The sequence below is a fragment of the Mytilus edulis genome, chromosome 13, assembly GCF_963676685.1.
Source record: "Mytilus edulis chromosome 13, xbMytEdul2.2, whole genome shotgun sequence".
Taxonomy (NCBI): domain Eukaryota; kingdom Metazoa; phylum Mollusca; class Bivalvia; order Mytilida; family Mytilidae; genus Mytilus; species Mytilus edulis.
In genome coordinates this window covers 6,106,593-6,132,925 of record NC_092356.1, presented here as the reverse complement: position 1 = coordinate 6,132,925, position 26,333 = coordinate 6,106,593, and the positions used below count along the sequence as shown (strand labels likewise).

The window sequence follows — 26,333 nt, the reverse complement described above, 5'->3', positions numbered from 1 at the left end:
AATTAATGTTTTAAATGGTAAAGTTAGATTTTTCTTACCATCTTCAATTATTTTGCTTCAATTTGAGCCCAATTATATAAGTATATGTTGATTAAAAAATCATATTTATTTTTTTCAATAACAAACGTTTTTTACTCCAAAATTGCAAAAAATGTTCAATTTTCTGCAGTAATTTTTGCAAAAACGAAATCGACAACATATATTTTTTTTTGCAAAATTTGATTCTCTGTCAACTGAAGAATGAAATATCTTAAAGGGAAAAAATTCTCACCGTCAGAAATAAACTGTTGGATATGCCCTTAAATAACGTCAGACTGATGTTGTCAGCCGACTTTTAATTCAGGTCGCCAACTTTACCACCTATTTTCAACCAAACATCCATTTCTGTACAACATATGGTGTTTTTTTGGGGTAGTTTTAAACACATTTTCACATGATCTGTTTTAAATATGTCAGGTCATTACTCTTTTGTTGGGAGTATAGATAATGAATGTTATTGTTCCTTATGCATTCATTCAAAAGTTTCTTTTACTAAAAACATAAAAAAAACATTTAAACTTTAAAATCTGGACGAGTTTTATATACATTTTTGCAATTCTAATTAAGGTCAATGTTAAATACCAGACTTCAAACTTTAGTTCAAAGATCATTTGCATGGTGTGTCAGTTTGCTATTGAAAAATATCAGGTATCCTGTTTAAAATTTTGATTTAAAATACGAGTTATTTTATTTTAAATCAGTCGCATTGTAAGGTACATAATACAATTATACATTTTCGGGTTTGTCCGAATGAAAACAGCTTTTTAAAGTGCAAATGCTGAATCAGTTGTGTTAAAATGGAAGTTATATCAAATAACATTTCACTACAATGATAAATGTGTGATGATATTACACAATGGACACTGTACTTACAAGTCAATAACTCATAATGGACAACATTACACATTCATTTTATCATCTTTGTCTTATTTGACTCTTGATCAAATAGTTTCAGGTAAGCACATTTCGTTTGATAAACGTTATTCTACATTTTATCAATCTTAAAAACCTAATTTTAATATCTCTTAAACAAAAGATAATTCGATTTGATTGTAAATGTCCTCAGGTCAGTCTAAATATGATAAAACCAAGTCAAGACAATTTTACTCTCTATGCAAGGTATTCACAGTATTACACATAGTGTTTAAACTACACGGTTAAATAATAGAGTTAAGATATAACCAATCTCACTTTTAAGATGTGGATCGTTGATTTTTAAAGAATGAAAAGGGAAAAAGATCTAAAGTTTAAGAATAACAAAACCGATTTTCTTCAAGAAGAAAAGACAGCAAGAAATGAGAAATATCAGTGACAGGAAGTTATCGCTGGATTCAAAAAGTGTATTTTATTTTTTTCGATGTTGAAATCTCGTACATTGGTTTAAAAGAAACAAATCAAGGTAGGAAACTAACGCTGCGGGAATCACATGACCTTCAAAAGTAATAAACAGATAAGCGTCGCCTTATATGCATACATCACACGCCATGCGAATCTACACTCTATTAAATGTCACAATCGATGAGAACTCAGCCGGGAAAATTACAGTTCAGACTATTTTTCGAATATCTATAGATGTTAGACCGCGAAACATGTCGATAAAGTATCGAGACATTCAATTCGTGATTGTGACCGTTAAATTTCAGTCGTTCTTCCTCATAACTCTGTTGGATCAGTTTTTGTATACCATTCATATAAAACCGTAAATGCATGGTTGTCGAAATTCTGCATTTGTGAACATACTTCCACAATTAATGTCTGTATTTGAAAAACAATGTTGTAAACGTTTCAAACAATTAAAGAAACTACGATTATATCAAAGAACTTTGTCATTTTTATAAATTCATAATTGTGTCTTCAAACTTGTTTTCGTATGATCACATTATCATATGTGTAAAATTCCAAAACATGATCATATTCAAGAATTTGAATCGTTATGATTTTGTTAAGAATGACAAAGACGGAACACAATATGATAACGTAATGCATTAAAGACAAATACCAACTTCATCAAATACAACACGTATACATAACGATCGATACAATTTTCAAAGCGACTTCGTCGCTTCTTTTGTTACAAGAGTAAGAGTTTATTTATACTATGGAAACAAGTAGCGTTTTAAATGTGTATTTTTAAACCGGGTATGTTCGTAATACCTGGCCAGCCTTCGAAACGTATATACATGTAGCGTTTATTGACAATTCTTCTATGTCATTTATTAAATACATTTGACTGTCGCAAATGAGTTGTAGTTGACAGTTTTTATGTACATGTATGGTACCTGAGTTGCTTTAGGTTAGAGTAAAGGAATTTTATTTAGTGTATCTATTTATGGATTCCAATCCATAAAAGAAGAGCCCTTATCTTCATCTTATACTTTTATGTGGATTATCTGCAGTTATATATCTTGATAATTCCGTTAAATTATGATCCCGTTGGTATTTCAACCAGTTTTTCAAGTAATTTTAAGGACGCAATCAACCGCATTTTAACATAAAACTATATGATAAGAGTGCAAACCTTTTATTCATTTATAGCTGGTTTTATTTAAGTTTGTGATGATCTTCTTTCCTTCTTCCACGAGTTCGCGCCTAGTTTTCAAACGAAATTACATGTTGTTTCCTTCTGTAAATTTTTGCATTGTGATTACGGAATATACATACCGGGAACCCGATTTTCACATTGACCCTTAACCGCACACATAAATAAATATTGATCGACAACCCATGTAAAACATCCCACTCGACATAACATTTTTATTGATTTGCACAATAGATAACGAGTAAACCGATTATATTTACGACATCAAAAAGTATCAATCAAATTTTTAAAGGATGTTCGCTACTCTGTTTTAAAATAACAAGCTTTTTAAAAGACTGTTATAAATTGATAATATACAATAACTAACAATTTATTAGAAAATAAAAAAGCAGAAAAAAATGAAGGGTCGATCCGTTCGCTCGATAAATAAGCCTTTAAACTTTGGCGGGAAATAATTATCTCTAGATTTTTCATACAATTAACATTGGCACCATTTTTCTTTCAAAAACGATGAAAAAATAACAAGGACTTTGTAAGATTTTCAAAGACGATATTTTAAACTACATGTAATCATATTAAAGAAAAGTAGGGGTTAGTGGGCAAAAATTTAATGACACTACATGGATAAAACCAGAGGATTCCGAATATCTGGCAAAATTAAAACACAAGAGGAGCGAACATCCTTAAAGAGTGTAGTGATGATTGCGTGCAATTCCAAGATACAGGTGTCGACAGATTGTAGATCCATGAATGTATATATGTATATAACAATAATATTTAGTTTGCTTTTAGTTTACTGAAAACAAAATCAATATTAATACCAATACAACAATATTAAATGATCTAATAAAGGTGTTGAATTGGTAACCTTTTAATATAAGTTTATTAAAAGGATCGATAATTTTACCAGGATTGTAACATCCTCATTTTTACAGAAATGTTGTTTATCGTGCCCAGAAATTTAGATACGATCCTGGTAAACTTATCGATCCTTTAAATAAAGTTCTTATAAAAGGTTACCGATTCAACACTGTAAACATATTTGTTTTTCGTTCATTTTTTCTACATAAATCAGGTTGTTAATTTTCCAGTTTAAATAGTTTTACTTTCTCTGTGGATCGCACGGACTTGAATGTAGATGAGTTTAGAATTTCATTATTGAGAACGTCCGTGTTTACGGCATACCACCACTACATTGTTGGCTGCTTTGTCGGCCGGTACAAACACAAACCACTTTGAAAGTTTTTGAAGATTTTTATAACAATATTCCAGTTGCATTAAAAAAAATTAACATATTCCCAATGATAAATATGTTATAGTTCGTTTCTGTTCGTGGTACATTGACGTTTGTTCGTTGTTACACTTTAGTGTTTCTTTTGTTTTGTTGTTTTCCTCTAATAGTTGATTCGTTTCCCTCGATTTTAGTTTGTAACCCGGATTTGTGACTTTCGAATAGCGGTATACTACTGTTGCTTTTATTTATATGAGTACAAAATGGTTTTAAAATGTTGTCACTAAAACGTCTTGGTGTATTGTATGTGTTAAAAGAAATCGGCCTTAAAATTTAAGATTTGGTAAATTGAAAGACCTGATTTTCAAATCTGGCTTTCGCTAAAATATTTGAAATATTCTCGTCGAAATAAATGTTTTGTGCTAATACGGCGTAAAGTAAGCACCAATCAGTGGTGGGGTTCTTGTGCTTAGTGTTTAGTTTTCTATGTTGCGTCTTGAGTACTATTATTTGTCTGTTTGTCCTTTTTTTTTATTTTTTAGCCATGGCATTGTCAATTTTTTTTCGATTTATGAGTTTGACTGTCACTCTGGTATCCTTCGTCCCTCTTCAATAAGTTAATTATCATAAGTTTTATCTTTTTAGGGGGCGTGTTTAATAAATTGCGAAACACTTTGATGGACATCTTAATATTACTGACTGTCATTCAGGTATGTATAGTATAAAACTGAAACATCTCATTACAGTACGTTTTTCTACTCCTTCGTTTTATTCCTTGATAAAAATACAATTAAGTTTGCCATGAAGTGGTCGCACCAACATAAAACTAAGCACTTAAGCTACGTTTGGTGACACAAGTTGAATGAACTGCAATAAAACGAAACTTTACCTAAAAAAAAACACCAAAAAAGACAATCATGCCGTCAGACGAAATCCCAAAAATGTTACACACAGTCATATTAGGTAGCGTTCATAATCTTGAATAGATTGCGGATAGCTTTATAGCTCAATTTACGGAATGAATTCATAACTGTTACAGTACTTTCACTATCAAAACACTGTTTCAAAAGGAAGTTATGTTGGAGCTTATATTTAATATAAGAATGTACAACTTCGTGTTTTTTTGGCATACCAACTGTTTAAATTTGAGCGCCACTGACGTGTCTGATTTAGACTGACTGTGCATCTGACTTACAGATATTCAACGCTGGTATCATTGATGATTTGTGCGTCTGATGGAATACATGTCATCTTTCTAAATATATTGATGACTATAGAATTATCAATTTTGTAGATGGTATCATTAAATGGAGCATACGAGTTCACCTGTCCGTCCCAGGCACACTGGAATTTTCGGGCAAAATCCATGTGTAAGCCAACAACAAACTATACTTGCTTATTCGACATAAACCTTCAAATAAATGTATACAGAGATAGATGTAACAGACCTAGAATTTTAGGTCCTGGTAAGTTATTATTAAAATAAATGTTTTTTTGGTTAATGGTCATGATGGGAGCATGTCAAGCTTTTCAGTTATGATCTTTATCAGATGATACAAGGCAAACAATAAACATTCACTTCCTATTTATTAACAATATTGTATTTGTCTTCAAATAAATGTTTCACTAACGATAAAACAGAAATTGTTGATAGATTAGCTGTTAGTATTAAAGATACTGGAAAACACCTGCGACATCGAGGATCCATGACTACTAGTATATTAAAGTGAATACGCCTTATTTAAATAGTTATAAGAAGATTAAGTATGAGCTCCAATGAGACAACTCTCCATCCAAGTCACAATTAAAAAAAAACCCTTTTATGTCAAAGTACGGTCTTCAAGACGGAGCCTTGGCTCACACCGAACAGCAAGCTATAAAGCCATAAAGCTCTAAAGTTGTAGGCATGGTATATGGTTTTTGTATTGTCATCTGATAAGGTCGTGCTGATTTTAAGGTTCATAGTTTTCTCTGTTATCAAAATTTTTCTGTTTGAACCCGTCCTCGTTTTCTTACAACATCCGGAAAATTCATGTTACAAAGATTGAATTTAGTCAATGTATATTGACGAATTTCATGACATCGTTATTGTACAGGCAGAAACACAGCTGAAATTAAACAAAGTAAATTGAACTATTTGGTAGAGAAGGTAAACCAGGCGAAATTGGTAAATGTGAATTGTTTACATCTGTTTCTCTGGGCTTTAAAAGTTTAATGAATGTGTCTTATGTTAATTTTCATGCATATTATTTATGTATTTTACCTACATTATTGAATTGAGCTTCGAGATATTTGTAAACTTTTAAATCACAAACATGATAGACAAATTATCATAACAAAATCGATTGTGGTAGGCGCAAATTCTCGTGGAACTTTTTTTATGCATAACCATAAATTTTGCCGCAAAAAATCCAAAGACAGATAATAGATTCATCTCTAGTGACTCTTTTTGTTTTTTTTGGGGGGGGGGGGGGAAAGTTCCCAAATATAGGTGTGCTTGAGTTGACTATTCTGTCTTGAAAACGTATCAAAGAAAAGAAAAAATTATATTCAAAATACATGTTACCGTACTAAATGATGAAATATATGGGTCAAGTGAAATACCTTTCTTATGAGCCATAACAACAGAGAAGTTGTGTTATAAACACACATTTCCACTCAAAGTATTTAACATGTTTAACGACAACTTTAAAATGCAAAATTAAAAAAAAACTTCATTTTTCGTGTTTGTTATTTAGGTTAATTAGTCTTTAATCACTGAAAACTTTAAGTCAGCCCTTCCACGAAATATTTAATTATATATTTTTTTAAATATATTGGAACTTTCGAAAAATTCCCCCGTCAACAGATCAGACAAAAGTTTTAGGTTGAACAAATGCATTACAGTACACTAAATGATGCTCAAAAGCTAGTAGATGTATTAGTCTTTGAAAATGCAACTGGCATATAAGAATCGTAATGGTACTATGTGGATAAATTTATTGGTTTTAAGAGCTAAATAGACAGTTTCTGGTTTCTGAGGAGTGGCGGCTAAAAAAGCAGTCTCTTCCTTTAGAAGTAAAGATGAATGTTATTGTATATCATATAAATTTGTAGTGAAAGTATAATATCAAGTTTTGAATTGACAAATTACAAATTTATTTATACATTAATTTACATGTATATTAAGAACTTTCTTTGCAGGTTATAAATACGTCTTTCAACCTAACTTAAACAGAGCAGCATGCAGTGCTAATCGATATCAGCCTTTCATTTTTGAGACAGTTGGATATAGTGACTGCACATTTAAAAAATCACTTTGCAGCAGCCTTGGTCAGGAAACGTATGCAAACGGTGATACCAGGGTCGACAGAAAATGTATTTGTAATACCGATAGAGGATATACTTTTATCATGAACTCAAAAAACCAATGTTACTGCAATCCTTCAACTGAAGATTGCTCCTGTTATCTCGGAAATAATCCATACAACGAAACGGTTGGACTGGAAGGTAATGGACATTTTCTTTTTTGTCAGATTTTAGTTCTATCAATATTTGATTTTGCTTGTCTATCAAAAATTAAAACCGCTTAAGGGATTAAGGTTACATTTATGTTTATAATACGGCTTCCCCTACACATACTAGATCTATACCATTGCTAATACCGATGGACGTCTTGTCCCCGGGAGATTTCCAGCCATGTACATTTTAGTCAACACTTTTATATTGATATCAATCCCCGTCAGTATTTGATGAACAATTTTGAATGCAGTTCGTTGATAATTCGATTGAAACGGCAGGAATTTCATTGTTACTATTAAATTTTAGGTTTGACGCTTTAGAGCTTGACATAGTGTATTGATTCTTGCCTATTGTTGAAGACTTTATCTTGATTCACTAACATAGTCTTTGAATAAAAAATGAACACATTTATTATAAAACCAGTTGTTGGCAATATACGAGTTAAGTTCTTCTCATGTTTTTTATGATGGTATGTTACTTAACCCCTGCCAGGACAGATCGTGCTTTATTTTTATATGATAAGACATACTCTCTCAATCAGTTTAATTGAGGTTTGGAGCTGGTATGTCAGTAATTGCTGGTAGTCCTTCGTTAATTTATCCATCGCTGTCATATTGCTTACTTTCGTATGTAACCTATTCTGACATCGGACATGGTCTTCTTTTCCACGTTTACTCTGTGTATTGCTCTGTGTTTGTTTCTTCCTTTATTGGCTAGATGTATAGGGGACGGTTGAAATCACATTAAACATGCTAAACACCGCCTGTCCAAAGTCAGGAGACTCTGGCCTGTTTTAGTCTTGTATGATTTTTAATTTAAGTTCATTTACATGTTGTGGAGTTTAGTATGACGTCCATTTACACTGAACTAGTGCACGTTTTTGTTCAAGGGGCCAGCTGAACCCCACCTCGTGGTGCGGAATTTTCTTCCTGTGTTTAATATCCATTGGTGGCCTTCGGCTGTGTTCTGCTCCTTTGTTGGGTTATTTGTCTCCTTGACACATTTCTCATTTTCATTCTCAAGTTTACGTATAGTCAGAATAGAGGCGTTAATTCCGATGCATGTGTAAAGAGAATGCTATGATCTTTGCACGTTAAAAACCTTTGTAACAACTCTTTAAAGGGGTCCCTGTGTGACCATTGACAAGCCAAAAACTTATCCCTTTCCAATATCATGAACATGAATATATTCTCATGTTCCAGTTGTTGTCCAAATTTCCGCGACTTCATAGTGCAAAGATGAGAATTGGATGCATTTGCATATAAGCTGGTCATGGAGATTTTGCAAACCAAATTGCTACTAACTATTACTACTGACGGAAAAAGTTATCCATTTGTATATTGTAGAAAACACTTTATTTTCCAGATATCAATTGTTATCATGAAATGAAAATGACAAGAATCCCTTACTTGGGCGATATGTAAGTATTTTTTCAAAAGTATTGAATTAATTCAAATATGTGTATATATATACATATTGAATATTTTCTCGTTAAATTTATCTAAACATCTTATAAATCTTAGTTGTCATGATGCGCAAATGAATATAGTCGCAAAAGTTTGGATGTTGTATACCAATACTAAATGATAAAGATTTTCAGTTAGGCTATCGACAAAAGCATCCAGAAATCTCAAAACTACATTCTTTGCACTTCTGTGTAATTCATAAACGAAAATTTGTTTTGAATATTTTTTGAGAAATGTTTTTTGCGATCTATGTTTCAGTAACCATGTATATTTTTTTTATTATAGGTTTAATATTTCACGGACAATAAAAATTAATGAGTTTGATAACAACAAATACAACATAAAATATCTTCCGACCAGTAAGTTAATACCTGTTATAGAAAGGATCAATCACTAATAATAAAGTATAACGTTGTTTTAGTGATATTATTTTTAGTTTCCATCGTTACTCGATTAAAAGAAAGTAGAAAAAATTAAACAAATATTTGAAAGTCTGGATTTGACAACACATGATACAAAATGTTCTAATTATTCGCTCATAAATGCTAAATATGTGTATATATGTCATACTAAAGGAAATTGGATATAGTCATAGAGTTGACAACTTCAATTCGAAAATTAATGGTCTTATAAAACGACCAACATTTTCTCAGATGTTCATAAAACAGATTCCTGTAGGTCATCAGAATTAATATTGTTGAATTTTGTTCGACATATTCAGATAAGGACTTTAAGCTTCATACAGTTAGCGCGAAATAGCAACTGCTGGGAACATAGCCTCATTTTGAGATAATATCAATTATATTTATAAATTAACAACAATCGTACAAAACGAAAATGTACTTTACAAGCTGTAAATGTGTGTAAAATGTATTTCTGGTTTAAACGTTTTCTTTCTGATCTTTCTGTACAAAAATGTCCTGATTATATTGACCTGTTCATTTATCAAACTATTTAACATAATTTAAATAGGCTTACAAAAGTTTACTATTTTTGCAATTTAGGGGAAAAAAACATTTTTTTAGTAACTCCACCTGTTGTCTAAATCATATATCTAATGTGAACTTTCTAAAGTATCAATAATGATCTAAAACGCCATTTACATGTACCAAGGCTGATATTCCCAACTTACAAGAATATATTTACACAGAAATCTCATGCAGGAATAATGGAAATCACATGCAATTGCATCAAAATTGGTGAGTTGATGGAATAATGGTGCTCTTTGTGATGATCCAAATCATTGACACACTAGCCTGTAAATATAATTAAGTCACATTGAACAAAGTTCCAGTGGCTTTTTCATATTGTTAAAGTTACAGATATGGTAATAAGTGATAATCACTTTTGTTATTTATAAAAGTTAGACACTGAGCTAACATGAACCCAACTGTCAGTTAAAAGTACCCTCTTTGTTCATAAAAATAAAAACATTAGTTCGACAATGAAACTATCTTAAAATACAAAACTCTTTCATCTAGTGGGAGATATTATGGACATAATTGTGCAAATCGTGATACAAGCATGATATTTGGTATAAAGGTTGACTAAATGATACTAAAAAAAATACGCTGCTGGCAAGAATTTTTTTTTTTTTTTTTCAAAATGGCCACCACACATTTTGGAAATGGCGTCAATACAAATTGGCAATAATTCGTTAATCCTTTAAAAGGTGTGTTATATGTAAAATACAATGTTAGATTTAATAAAAAAAGTAAATGACAGTTCCTAAATTACGACTAAACAACACATTAATGACACTAAAGGTGACTTTCGGTTTCAAAATGCCGGCAAAAAAGTAAAAAAAATCAATTTTTATACTTTCAAGCAACTTCACAAAGGATGTAAATCCTTGAAAGTTATGATAAAACGTTAAAAGCAGTTCCTAAGTACGGAAAAAAACAACACATAAATGAAAAATATAGTGACTTCCGGTTAAAAAATGGTGACAAATAGGTAGAAAATATTTTGATAATTTCCATCAACTTAACAAGTGATAACACTCTTTGTTAAGTTTAAATGCCTAGTTTGGTTAGAAAGACAGGTTGCTTATCTTATAATTATCTGATAGTTGCCTATACAACAACCCGTACAAGGAAGGCCAGAACGGTAGCATCTACAGTTACCAACACAGCCGGATTTTCGCCTCCGCATTTCAAAATTTCCTGACACGAGGATGCAACGGCAGTTAAAGAAGTCCATTTTGGTTTCCAAATGTCATTGATTCTTTCTTTCGTCCAATTCCAATGTTTATGACTTGGTACATGTATCTGTCGAATACATGAATCAGGCTGAGCCCAAATAACTCCTCCTTGATATACGTCTCTTTTGATGTGCTCTGGAAAAGAACCTCTTGTAGGCGGAATTCCATCACAATGCCACTGCCTCCTGGAAAACAATTCACATCGTGCCTCGCTTCATACTTAAGCCAAAGAAAAGGTCCTTTACATCGGAAAAACTTCAATTGTTAGCCAAGTTGACCTCTTCCCTTTCTCACGACAATTCGACAAAGTGCCACATCCACTGAATGCATGGACGAAAGTAAGAGCAGCTACACAAGGATCAAACGCATTAAATATGTCACGTACAGAAAACCATCAAAAGTCGTTATTCCTTCCATAACCAATCCACAATTTGTTCTACCTACTTTTCCGATTGCTGCAATTATTTATACTATTACATATGTGTCAGTACTACCTAAAATTACATTTTACAACCCTTTTCATAATCATGCTGAACATGGACAAACATTTGTGCTTCTTCGTGATTACAAGGGGATATATAGGAAGTATATTTATTGAAATTGCAAAGAATATTTTCACATTATGAGTAACATAGATATTTGTATTAATCTCTCAAGAAGCAATTTTGTCATCAAGAAACTTGAACAATTTCGTTTCGTTATCTTCTTCACAGAGAAAACTACTACAAACCGTTGTTGTTCTACAAGAACCAACACCTTTCCATCTGACACAAGAACCTTTAGTAAACATCAAATACAATGTCTACTTTTGAATATTTATCGATGCAAGATTTTATATAAGGCAGTATGACATCATTAGTATAATCATCAAATATTTTGCCCAACTTTGTGACCCGGAATTAATCATTGCTACCCCACCAACGATAAATGCGTCCGAATTCGGATCAAATCGCGGAATGTTTCAAGTAAACCCATTCGCAGCGATTTAATACCACTATTTCAAGTGACATCCTGAGATAAAGACGGACGAGCAGTTTAGTTTTTATGGATTAAGAAATATTCCAAGTAAAACTGTCTACTGTGGCAAGAAATGAAAAGTCTAGATAAGATATCGCAATCACTTTAAAGGTTCTCTAGCTTTGTTTTTGACATAATTATATATTCTGAGTTTAGCTTTCATAATCTGAAATTAACAATTCAGGCAAACTACAGATGGGTCCGGTCCTAACCTTGACAAAAGTTAACTTAGAGTTAACTTGTTGACTGCTTTTTAAGTTAACTTTAGAATTTTTAAGCAGACCAGCAAGTTAACTTCGTCTACGGTGGACCAGACCTACGGTCCGCTTTTTTATGACTGCTGCAGACCTATCGACGGGTCTGTTCCAGACAACCTGTGGTCAAGTCTGCTTTTGACCAGTCCTGAGGACAGGTCTGCCCCAGACAAGACATGTGGACAGGTTTGCTATTGACCAGACCTGGGGACCTGTCTGCTAATGAAATGTTATCGTTTTTGCGACTTTTCATATCCGACTTGAGCTTTATTAAAATATGTATAAACAACATTCGCATTGTTCTTCCCAAGAAGGCTTCTGATAGCAAATTTCTTTACTCGCTATACTCTACTAGACATTATTCATAACAACACAATTCTTTCTTTTTTTTATTTAATATATTCTTATAAACATTAGTCAACTACATAGATCGAGCTATCATATTTTTTTTAATTAGAAGGCGGATAGAAATTAGGGTTATCCAACGCATCGGAACAACATTCGTATATCGTGGGATATCAACATCTTTGTCGACGTTACTTCGTTCCCCGTTTTTTACCTGTCCCTTCTTGATTTTTACTTTACGCATTTTATACATGCATGGATATTTCATTGTTATTCTACTTGTTTGGATTGGATTTACTATTCTTTTTCCGCAGACTATTCTTAGACTAACGAAAATTGTACAGTTGTACAGTGTCCGGATATGTACGATGTGGTAAAACTACCAACAATCTCGTCAAATTCGTCATATTTGTCGAGAGATTTGTGCACATGAATGAAATAGTTGTCACTTGACGTTTAACTACAAACAAAATCAATCAACCGACCTAATAGATTAACAGTATACTATTACCAGAAGATAACCTCAAAGACATTTTTTATTAAAAAGCACAAATTAATTCAGACATGTCAGTGTTGGTACATGTATTTGGATGGTGCGGCCTAATAGTTTCGTTTTACACACCCTAGTGACTGTTCAATATTATGAATACAGAGATGAAACGCTGACATTCTCAATGCATGCGGAAAAAAAATTGCATGAATTTTCCTTATTGCTTACATTTGCCGTCCTACTAACATGTTCACATGAGTGCCAGGAGAAGACATAATTAGGCGCCATCCCAACAGCGGTCATTTATTTTATACATTGAATCCAGATATCAAAAATATGGCTGATTTACTATGCGAATATATATAGATTTTTAAATTAAAGTGCACATATGCAGGTCAGTTTTTGGTCGATGCAGTCAAATAATTTTGTTGTATAAGTCAGCATGAGGTATCAAATCTACTGAAATTTTGTTACGTATCAATATTTTGAATAAAAGGAGGACATGCTGACATCCAAAATTAATGCGAAACAAAATTTGTTGTTATTATATTGCAATATTACTGTCCATTGTATTATACATTGAATCCTGACATAAAAAATATGGCTTATTTACTATGCGGGTATACATGGTATATAGATTTACAAATTAAAGTGCACATATGGTCAGTTTGGTTAATGCGGTCAAATCATTTTGTTGTACAAGTCATCATGAGGTATCAAAACTACTGAAATTTTGTTACGTATCAATATTTTGAATAAAAGGAGGACATGCTGGCACCCTAAATTTATGCGAACAAAAATTTGTTGTTCATGTTGTTATTGTATTGCAATATAGCTGTCCATTGTATTATACACTGAATCCTGACATAATAAAATATGGCTGATTTACTATGCTGGTATATAGATTTACAAATTAGAGTGCACATATGGTCAGTTTTGATCTTGGTCAATGCGGTCAAATTATTTCATTGTACAAGTCAGCATGAGGTATCAAAACTATTGAAATTTTGTTACGTATCAATATTTTGAATATAAGGAGGACATGCTGGCACCCTAAATTTATGCGAAACAAAAATTTGTTGTTATTGTATTGCAATATTGCAATCCATTGTATTATACATTGAATCCTGACATAAAACATATGGCTGAATTACTATGTGGGTATATATGGTTTATAGATTTACAAATTTAAGTGCACATATGGTCAGTTTTGGTGGAGGGGTCAAAATATTTTGTTGTACAAGTCAGCATGAGGTATCAAAACACTGTAATTTTGATACGTATCAATATTTTAAATAAAAGGAGGACATTCTAGCACCCTTAATGTATGCGAACACTTTGTTGTTATTGTATTGCAATATTGCTGTCCATTGTATTTGACATTGAATCCTAACACAAAAAATATGGCTGATTTACTATACAGGTATATTACTTTACAAATTAAAGTGTACATATGGTCAGTTTTAGTTGATGCGGTCAAATAATTTTGTTGTACAAGTCAGCATGGTCAGCATGAGGTATCAAAACTACTGAAATTTTGTTACGTATCAATATTTTGAATTAAAGGAGGACAAGCTGGCACCCTAAATTTATGCGAACAAAAATTTGTTGTTATTGTATTGCAATATTGCTGTCCATTGTATTATACATTGAATCCTGACATAAAAAATATGGCTGATTTACTATGCGGGTATATAGATTTACAAATTAAAGTGCACATACATGTATGGTCAGTTTAAGTTGATGCAGTCAAATAATTTTGTTGGACAAGTCAGCATGAGATATCAATACTACTGAAATTTTGTTACGTATTAATAATTTGAATAAAAGGATGACATGCTGTCACCCTTAATTTATGCGAACAAAAATTTGTTGTTATTGAATTACAATATTGCTGTCCATTGTATTATACATTGAATCCTGACATAAAAAATATGGCTGAATAACTATGCTGGTATATAGATTTAGAAATTAAAGTGCACAAATTGTCAATTTTAGTTGATGCAGTCAAATAATTTAGTTGTACACATCAGCATGAGATATCAAAACTACTGAAATTTTGTTTCGTATCAAAATTTTGAATAAAAGGAGGACATGAAGGCACCCTAAATTTATGAAAACAAAAATTTGAAAAAAATTTGCTAATTTAGTATGCTGGTATATAGATTTATCAATAAAAGTGTACATATGGTCAGTTTTAGTTGATGCGGTCAAATAATTTTGTTGTACAAGTCAGCATGGTCAGCATGAGGTATCAAAACTACTGAAATTTTGTTACGTATCAATATTTTGAATTAAAGGAGGACAAGCTGGCACCCTAAATTTATGCGAACAAAAATTTGTTGTTATTGTATTGCAATATTGCTGTCCATTGTATTATACATTGAATCCTGACATAAAAAATATGGCTGATTTACTATGCGGGTATATAGATTTACAAATTAAAGTGCACATACATGTATGGTCAGTTTAAGTTGATGCAGTCAAATAATGTTGTTGGACAAGTCAGCATGAGATATCAAAACTACTGAAATTTTGTTACGTATTAATAATTTGAATAAAAGGATGACATGCTGTCACCCTTAATTTATGCGAACAAAAATTTGTTGTTATTGTATTACAATATTGCTGTCCATTGTATTATACATTGAATCCTGACATAAAAAATATGGCTGAATAACTATGCTGGTATATAGATTTAGAAATTAAAGTGCACAAATTGTCAATTTTAGTTGATGCAGTCAAATAATTTTGTTGTACACATCAGCATGAGATATCAAAACTACTGAAATTTTGTTTCGTATCAAAATTTTGAATAAAAGGAGGACATGAAGGCACCCTAAATTTATGAAAACAAAAATTTGAAAAAAATTTGCTAATTTAGTATGCTGGTATATAGATTTATCAATAAAAGTGCTCACATGGTCAGTTTTGGTCAACACGGTCAAATAATTTTGTTGCACAAGTCAGCAAGAGGTATCAAAACTACTGAAATTTTGTTACGTATCAATATTTTGAATAAAAGGAGGACATATGCTGGCACCCTAAATTTATGCAAACAAAAAATTGTTGTTATTGTATAGCAATATTGCTGTCCATTGTAATATACATTGAATACTGACATAATAAATATGGCTGATTTACTATGCTGGTATATAGATTTACAAATTAAAGTGCACATATGGTCAGTTTTAGTTGATGCAGTCATATAATTTTGTTGTACAAGTCAGTATGAGGTATCAAAACTACTGAAATTTTGTTACGTATCAAAATTTTGAATAAAAGGAGGACATGAGGTATCAAAAATGTAACTAAATTTGTTTACGCATCAATATTTTGAATAAAAGGAGGACATGATGTCACCCTAAATTTATGCGAACAAAAATTTGTAGTCATGTGTTAAAATGATGCTTTCTTCTAAAATACTTCCTTTCATAGATATACATATAAATAAAGTGCAAATATGGTTGAATTTGATAGGTATTGGAATATATATTCAGTGCCCGTTATCATTGTAACCAAGATCGTTTTTTACTTTATAGATTGGCAGATCACAGATAAATTTGTGTTACAAGCAACGTTGCTTTTTATGCGTACTTTATTTTCAAATATTTGTATTAAATCCTGTTTATACTACGAAACAAAGATATTAAAAAATATTTTTAAAAAATCGATATAGAGCGGTCCTGGTTACAAGTTAACTTAGTGTTGAGCAGACCAGTCAAAAGTTAACTTGGGAACAGGTCTGGTTTCGATCGGATTAGTCAAAGCAAAAGTTAACTTATGTTAACTTTGTGGCAGGACTGGTCTCGAAGTTAACTTATGTTAACTTTATGGCAGGACTGGTTTCGAAGTTAACTTATGTTAAATTTACGGCAGGACTGGTTCGAAGTTAACTTATATCAATAGCGGACCTGTTTCCAAGTTAACTTTTTGGCAGACATAAAAACAGTCCTAGGACCAAGTCCGCTTTTCAAGTTAACTAGATTTTGGTCCTAGGACTGGTCAGAGCAGTCCTAAATCCGGTCACAGGTTAACTTTGACCAGTCCAAATAACTGGTTATCAAGTTAACTTGCTGTACAGGTTAGGACTGCACCCATCTGTACATGCGGTTGTCTGATGGGCCTGTCTAGTTTTAGATACATTTGAACACACATAAAAAGAATCTGCCGTTCTTGGTGTTGCAATATTGGCTTCAGTAAGACAACATGTCCGTCCCTATCACGAAATATATCACCCAGAGTTTGATAACAAGTCATTTAAATGAGTTATTCACCAAACATGACGATACACTTATCTTGTCCGTACATATCAGGCCATTCCCACTGAATTTCAAAAAGTGGCTGATCTGCAGTTATAATTGATGTTTTATCCGGGATTAACCACATTTTCGCCTTAACCATCGAATACCTGAGAATTGCTTGGTAGTGCATACAAATCGCTCTTGATGTCTATAAATAGTTTGCACATGCGCAAAAGTGTTAAACACATGTGTATCATAACCTTTAAAAATGTTATTAAACCAATTCATAATATTATTAGAAATCCAAAAACACTAAATATATGGTAAATAGTTCAAATGTTTTTAAAGAAGAATTTTGTTACATTTTAGCGCATGCGCAAATACTGGATATGTCCAATATTCATTTTTAATAAATATGTGATGTAAGGAATGTATCCATCAAACCTGGTAATTGTTTTTTGCAAAAAAGAAGTTCAACGAAAAGTTTTCCCGAACAATCAGTATTTTCAAACTGAAGAAAACAGCCATTTTAGAAAATGGCCGTGGCCATCTTGAAAAAATCATTTTTTTAATGGCCAGCAGTTAATTCTTAAAAAGTATATAATAATGATGCTTTATGGTAATTTTCATGCTTGTATCATCATTTGCACAATTCCCTCGATTTTGCTTGCTAATATCTCTCACTAATCAGCTGCATATCGTATTTTGCAGATGAACATCGCATTGAAGCAGTTAAATCGGTTTTCCTGTTGTCATTAGCATACGGTTTGTACTTTAAAATATATGAACTGTCTAGTTAAGGATTCTTTACAATATTATTTCTAATTATTCATTCATGTTTCTACGGATTTGGATGTCTGTGAGAATCATATTCAAAATTCCACATCATAGACGAAATCATTAATTGAATAAGAAAATGTATAAGATTTTCATGATTTTTTGCAAAAAATAATAATTTAAAAGTAGATTTTAAAAGGAAAAAAATCAGCAATACAATTATTCCTCTTTAATAATCATTATTGATATAAAAAAAATTAGAGGCTCTCAAGAGCCTGTGTCGCTCAGATTGGTCTATGTGCATATTAAACAATGGACACAGATAAATTCATGACAAATTGTGTTTTGGTGATGGTGATGTGTTTGTAGATCTTACGTACTGAACATTCTTGTTGCTACAATTATCTATTTCTATAATGAACTTTGCCAAGTAATTTCAGTGGAAAATATTTTCTAAAAATTTACAAAAATTTACCAAAATTTTAAAAATTTTAAAAATGTTGACTATAAAGGGCCATAACAATTTTGGTTATCTTGACTGAATTGTAAACCTTTCTTTGCTGTTTACAGTTCATCTCTATCCATAATAATATTCAAGATAATAAACAAAAACTGCAAAATTTTATTTAAAATTACTATTTAGAGGGCAGATAGATCTTGACCTAATAAATAATTTTACCCTGTCAGATGTGCTCTAAATGCTTTGGTTTCAGAGTTATAAGCCAAAATCTTCATTTTACCCCTATGTTCTATTTTAGCCATGGCGGTCATCTTGGTTGTTAGGCCGGGTCACGTCACACATTTTTCAAACTAAATACCCCAAAAATGATTGTGGCCAAGTTTGGTTAAATTTGGCCCAGTAGTTTCAGAGGAAAAGATTTTTGTAAAAGTTAACGACGACGGACGACGACGACGACGAATGCCGGACGCAAAGTGATGAGAAAAGCTCACTTGGCCCTTTGGGCCAGGTGAGCTAAAAGTGCACCAAAATATAAGATTCGAAATAGAAGTTACGTCTATAAGTCAAAGTAATGACGCATGGATTGATCACCAAAGGCAAAACAATTAATATACCTCATTGTTTGAAAGTAAAAACTTCAAATACATACAGAATAACACAATTCTACACAATGTGCACGAAGGCATAACGATATAATCCTTTCATACTTAATGTAATTTAATATGAGTTAGAAAAAAGTAACTAGCGAAAGATATCAGGTGTTAAGGATTGTAAAAAAAGATATAAAAGAATCTGTAAGGACAATATACATAATTATTTTGTTTGATTCAATTTTGTTTCAACTTAAACGTATCAGGGGAGATAACTCAGATAACATTACTTTTATAGAGATTGATTGATTGTTGTTTGTCTAACACCCAGTGGTATAAACTTCATGAACTTAAGGACGATCAGTGTTTACAAGGATTGTAGAATATTTCGATCCCCATTAACGCATTTGTTTATTTTCTGAAGGCTTAATATCATAAGATATATGTTGAATATTTTCACTAATTGACATACATTTAGTTTACACACACAATTTCTTTCGCCGTGAATATAAAATTTACTATTTCGCAAAGCAATGATAAGCATGCTATAATAAGACGATAATGAAAAGATATAGCTGGACATTTTCTGAACCGAAAACAGCAGCTGCATTCAGTGCAAAACAGGAATCTCCGATAAACCTAATGTTTGAAATGAAAAGGACTGCAGATTATTAGAAATATATTGGACAGTTCGTCAGGCTAGAACAACCAGCAGTAACAGGCTCTCGTAACAAGTTGTCGTACGAACGACAAGAAAAGAGTCCAAATAGTCTGACTTGCTACGATAGAACAACTAGCAGCAACAGACTTCTGTAAAAAGTTAGCGCACAAACAACAACACAAGAGTCTAGATAGTCTGACTTGGTAAGATATAACAACCAGCAGCCACAGACAGTACGACATTAAAACATATACAATGTGGTGCGTCTAATGACTTTGACTTACCTTCATCGGGTCTGCTCAAGCCTTAAACATTGAGGGCAAAGGATGTATAACTCCTTCAGTACGTAATGAACTTAAAAAAACAACATAAAAGCCCAACTCGACAAAATATTCACAATCTTCCTAGTTTACCTATCTTTACTAGGTGTGCGTCTAATTATTAGTAACATTCCTTTCAGAATGTCTTTTATCAGCTAAACATTTATCGGTGAAGTACTATTACAAATACAATTGTAGACTAATTACTACTCTGAACATAACATTTTTTTATACTTTCAGTTGTTGTTTGGATTATTGTATTGTGGGTAATGCGACGATTGATTAAAACTCGTAGCAGTAAGTTCTTAATATATTATATACATACCACGATTGGCTTGTGTTTAGAAATATTCTAATTTGTAATCACCCTCCAACCGACAGTTAAACCATTGATGGAAGTTTGGAAATCGTTTGATATAGCTAAGTAGCTTAAAGGGAAATCACACTATTTAAACTACTAATAACAATTCATTAACATTTTGCATTTAGACAGATCATACTTATTTCAATATTTGAGGCGAAAAAAAAATTGGGATGACCGATGTTGTTTTCGAGATATGACGTCATCAAAAAGTAAAGAATTGGGTTATACCGTAATAATGAAATAGCGCTCAAAAATGCTAAACAAAGGCAAAATTATTGAAAAACGATGTTTAACTGGTTTAACTAAAACAGTCAATTGTAACTTTTATCTTATTCACATTTATTTTTCTCAGTTTCCTTATTTTTTAAGGCCTTTTTTACATTTCCCGCCATCTTTAGTTGCCGTTTATAATAGATTTTTCTTGAAATAAAAAAAAAATTACTAATGTTTTTTCCTTCAAACTTCTGCATTAGTTGCAGCTTCAGGGGAGATTTTAAAAGCATTAATAAAAAGGGGGGTAACCGATGTTTTAAATCCGCTACAGTGGAAATAATCTTAATAATATTTTCAATTTTTGGCGGGAATGATAACTTTTTCTCTTAACGTTATAGAACGACGTTGCTAGCATAGCAGCATTTCTAGCAATGCTTGCAACTTTTGGGTTAAAATTTTGAGATCCGATGAAATTAAGAGTAAGAATGTGGTTTCTATTTTCTGTTGGTGCACCTCTTTTTGTTTGAATGTATATTCTTTTATCACATTTATCTTTCATTGTGGTAAATGCACCTATTTTTGTCAATACTGATTAATGAGGGGGGCAGCACCTTTTTCGGGACGTCGGGATCAAGTGTTTTTAAGCTCGAGATTTCGGGATTGTCCCTTTCGGGATCCGGGATTTCTTTTTTCGATGTTCGGGATGTCAGAATTTTTTTAAAAATTCTGGACCTCGGGATTTCATGTTTTTAAGCCCGAGATTTCGGGATCAGGACCCCTCTGACCCCACCCCCACCCCACCCACCCCCACCCCTCAAGACAAAAGAGTAAAAAAAATGGATGTCCTTTTCAGTCACGGTCTCCGACAATATCCCTTTATCACTGTCGACAGTGATCACATTGAGTGATCTAAACTCGAACCTACATCTGAACTTTTATTACTATTTATTAACTTTTTTACCATTGTTTTCTGGATTTATTCAAAACTTTCAGTGGCAAATATTACATGAACATCAGCACGAAACATTTGTCTATATGAGTGGAATATTCTTTCACCAGACGGACCATTAATGTGTTTGTTACAGTTTAGCAGTACTCTGCGAGACATGTGTATATCTCTACATAGATACATGTGTGAGTGTGAGTGTGTTAAATATTTCTCTTGTTGGAGACTGGTAAAGCCAAATGTATAGTACGTGTTGAATTATTATACGCCCGGTTACGGGACGTATTATGGTATACATCTGTCCGTCCATCCGTCGTCAACATGTCGGACATTAACTCAAAAAACGCTTCAACCAATTGGCATAACACTTTAAAGTAATTGTTTATATCTATTGACGTGAGCTCCCTTTCTTTTTTTTTTATAAATTTTGATTTTACGTTTCCGAGTTATCCATTAAAAAAGGGGGATTTTCCAGTTTCGGACAATTATAACTCAATATAGATGTCATCAATTTTCATACAACTTTGATAAATTGTTTATATCTGTTGATGTAAATAACCTTTTGATTTTCATAAATTTCTAATATGACATTGAGAAGTAATGAATCTTTCTGAAATTGTACCAAAAGGTTCCATATATCACAAATGAAAGGCTGAAATTTATTTAAGGGGTACTTGTAATTGCTCAAAACGTTCAGGAATTAGGGTCCACAAACAAGCATTTTACTAAAATTACTATTTTACAATAACTTGTGTTATGGATCTATCTAAAATTGTACTACAAGGTTCCATACCACACAGGGAAGGCTGGGATTGAGTTTGGTGGTAATTACTCCAAGAGGGGAGGGGGTGGCGTTTCATTTATTTTTTTGCTAATTTTTCAATTTCGCAAAAAGAAATCTCCAATTGCACAGTATTGCACAATATATTTTTAATACCTTTGACCACATTTATTTTGTGTCAGAAACCTATATTATGTCAAAATTTTTATCACAATCTAAATTTAGACCGTATCAAGCTTTAATATTGTATCCAAACTTGCCCCAACTGTTCAGGGTTCAGAGGCGTTAGATATCAAAGGAACATTTGGGAAAGATGGACGACACTTAGATCATTTCTGTCGTCACATGTGAAATAAATAACGATTCCAAATAGGACTACACACATTTACGTCCAGTGGCAAGTTAAATGCATATTCAGAACTAGAACATATGAATTTGACTCTGCTTTGTAACAACCCGATAGGCTGAGCCGGATAAATACTTATATGAAATGAGATGTTTGATGGATTATTTATACATGTAGTATAGAAGACTATAATAGTTATGACATTTTGTCCATTTCGAGTAGCATTTTCATTTTTGCACTTAAGGTCAAGATGAGTCCATAATATTTTTGGAAATTTAGAATTCAATAAGATATTGAACATATACATCAGAAAATAAAAAAAACAATATATGTCACCGACTTATCGAGAAAATGGTTGGAGAGGATGAAATTCCAACGTTCTTAGTGTTGATTATGCATGATGATAATGTGTTTTGTATTGGTAGATCCTTTTTTTTCATAATGGTCTGGATAGTGGGTCATTCATTTGTTAATGTTTATTTTGTGTTTCCAATATTTGTTATTCTTTATATTTTAGCACAACATCATTCAATCTTTTTTTTTTGCCTTTTATTTTGCAGTATTTGCCCATTATTTTGTATTCCGCAGGTAAACCCCAATACAATCTAGAAACTCGCTAGTACAACATATCAGTTGTAAAAAAATATGATATGTCCATTATCATTTCTCCTGCTTTAGTGAAACATCCCTTCGAGCGTTCGCTTTTTCATAAATTAGCAACCTTTACGGCGGAATCGAAAACGGCGACGTCATAATACAGTTACGACACTATGGCGGCGCCGAGAGCGATGCGTGTAAACAACAGTGTGATTTCCCTTTAACATGTGTTTTTTACATATAAAGCAAAAGTGTGAAATTTTGACTGTTTGTTGGCTACTTATAAAGTACATGTATATCTACTTTTATTTCTATATATACTAAAGTTTCTCCCCTTTGAACACATGATATGTTGATACTTGTTTAGTATTAATTGTAGTGAGATTGTTTAAATGTTATTCTTTGTTGTATCTATGATATTAGTGACTTAGGATCTGTCTTTAATAAAATATTACGTATTTCGTTTATCTATACTACACAAAAAACCGACAAAAATGCCTAACAATTGGTAAAACATGTCATTTAAAGGGCAATAACCACTATAATGAGTTGTTTGACGATTTAGGCCATGTTTTATCATATTTTAGGTTTGTCATGTTGATCATTTTGGTATTAAAGTTTTTCTCTATCAATTACAGTGTTCAAGATAATAGAAAAAAATAACAAACGATATTTCTACTTATCGTAAGGCGTAAACCTCTCTGGATGACAACGATATTTCCAGGTAGTTTGATGACATCTTTATCTATTTTCAGCTCCTAGAAATTTAAGCATAGTGGAATGCAATGATTGTTCATTAACCATTGCATGGCTTATTAATGTCCTAGACCTAGAGGGCGGGCAATTTACGGCCCTGTATTTACTGACACCATCCGGATATTTTTGTTTTTTTTCAGGTTCACATATGCCAGTTGTTCACCATCCATATATAACGGCTTAATATTTAATACATTTTATATGGTACCATTTACGGTTTAAGTCATTTTTGATTTCCATTCTATCAAACGTTTCATATTTTGTACCCACATATAAGGCATCGGACAACAACGTTTGTTTTGTTTAAATCACACTACAATAACTGATTGATAACGTAATTAGTTACTGAAAATTCACCCGAATACAGAAATATAAAAAGAGAATCATGAAATAACTGCAGTGATAGAAAACAAACGGCATCTGATTTGGCATATTTCATTAACTTTAATTCCAATTGTGCAACTGTGTATGTCGATTGGTGGTTGGTTCAAGGGGGTATGAACAAATTGAAAGGACAGATTGTTTTATTAAGAACACTCGTCAACTACAAAAACAATAACGGAGATTAAATTTTGTTTAGCAATTGCTCTTATCCCAACATATCTTCAGAAATATGCAGCCTGAACAAAAATTGTACAATCTTATATTTTACTGTTCAGTCGATGCTGGTCAAGCACAACGAGACGCACAAGTCGGATATAATAGAATCGAATGCGGAAATGGAAACGTTCTACTTTTACAGAAAACTACTCTTTTTATACCATTTGATACGGCGAATACCTTGCTGGATAACGTAAAAATCGTATCGAGTCACAGAACAATTAACGTACACGTAAAATCAGTAAAACACACCAGTATTCATGGTCGTGTATGAAGACCAAGATGTAAACAAATAGGTCGATCCACTTCCCCGTGCAGCATACATTCAGAAGCCCAGTCGGCTAAACACAACGGACCATTTGTGAAGTTGTCTCCCTTTGACCTTAATAAAATGGATAATAAGAATCTTTTAAACTTGAATGTAAAATTTCACAATAACTGTTCGTGTAGTCTTTTAAATAATTTTATTCAAAATGATTGAAAATTATGTCTTTGCATGTGGAAATCGACATCATGTCGTTAAATCTTGCTGAGAAAGCGTTCTGTAACTTTGTTAATTTCGAAACTTTTAAGTAAAGTAATTCTTTTGTAAATTAGATACGATTTGAAAAAGAAAATAATTCAAACAAGTACAACTAATGTATCGGAGTTACTAGCCTCAAGATAACCGCTATAATATCAAATTTGATGGTACCAGAAGTTCGACCATCATTTTCCTACGGTAACATCACCAAATAAAACTTTTAGTAATATTTTCGAATAACCTAAAGTATTTACCATGCTACCCTTGGGTGATAATGTATCACTCTATACGATTTTGAACTTTTTTTACGATTCATGTAGGAACCGATGATTCCTAAGAAGAATGTGTGTTTGTTCTATCACAATTGTTCATTGATCACGACACTGTCGGTATTTTTCGACTACTTGTATGGCACTAATCCCTTTATATCATTCTCTCCATGTAGTTTGGTGACATTTTTTTTAAATTTATTTACAGCTCCTAGAGAATTTAATATAATTGAATGCACTGATTGTTCAATGACCATTGGGTGGTTTATTGATGTCCCAGACGAGTGTCTATCGTATGAGCTTGATCATCGACTTCGAGGACCAGATGACTGGTCTACCGAGACATTTTTTTTTTTATTTTTTTTTTACGATAACAAATATTTTTATTCAATTATTTCCTGCTATATAAATACCTAAGTAGCCCAGGTCGCATACTTAGAGACCCCTGTTTTTTAACAGCCTCACTTGACCAGGGAAAATATCAAATGAGTTTAAATTTCCCATAGTTTACATAAGTATACATTTAAAAATAACCAATACAATTGATTTTACCTGCTACGCATCACTGGCACTGTAATTCATAATATTTAACGTATATCCGGTTCACTGACTTACCTTATACATGTGTTAAACGCGAAAACTATATATTTGATTGAAAAAATAATAATAGTTATAGTTAGAATTGTAAATTATTGAATTAATGTGAATGAACAAAAGTTGAAATGATTCTGTGACTGACGTATGGATTATAAAAGTATAAAGCACATGGGGTGAGTACTGATGTATAAGAAACGTGATGTG

The 26,333-nt window shown here is 32.3% G+C and overlaps 1 protein-coding gene across 1 annotated transcript; it reads left to right on the top strand.

The window, feature by feature from the left end:
• Positions 1 to 798: 798 nt before the first annotated feature.
• LOC139501996 (uncharacterized) lies at positions 799 to 25,949 on the top strand. Its single transcript, XM_071291316.1, has 9 exons — positions 799 to 994; positions 4,455 to 4,519; positions 5,104 to 5,275; positions 6,993 to 7,298; positions 8,676 to 8,730; positions 9,062 to 9,135; positions 18,041 to 18,094; positions 20,378 to 20,434; positions 25,741 to 25,949. The coding sequence occupies exons 1-9, from the start codon at positions 883 to 885 to the stop codon at positions 25,947 to 25,949; spliced, it is 1,104 nt and encodes a 367-aa protein (XP_071147417.1). The 5' UTR covers positions 799 to 882.
• Positions 25,950 to 26,333: the final 384 nt, after the last annotated feature.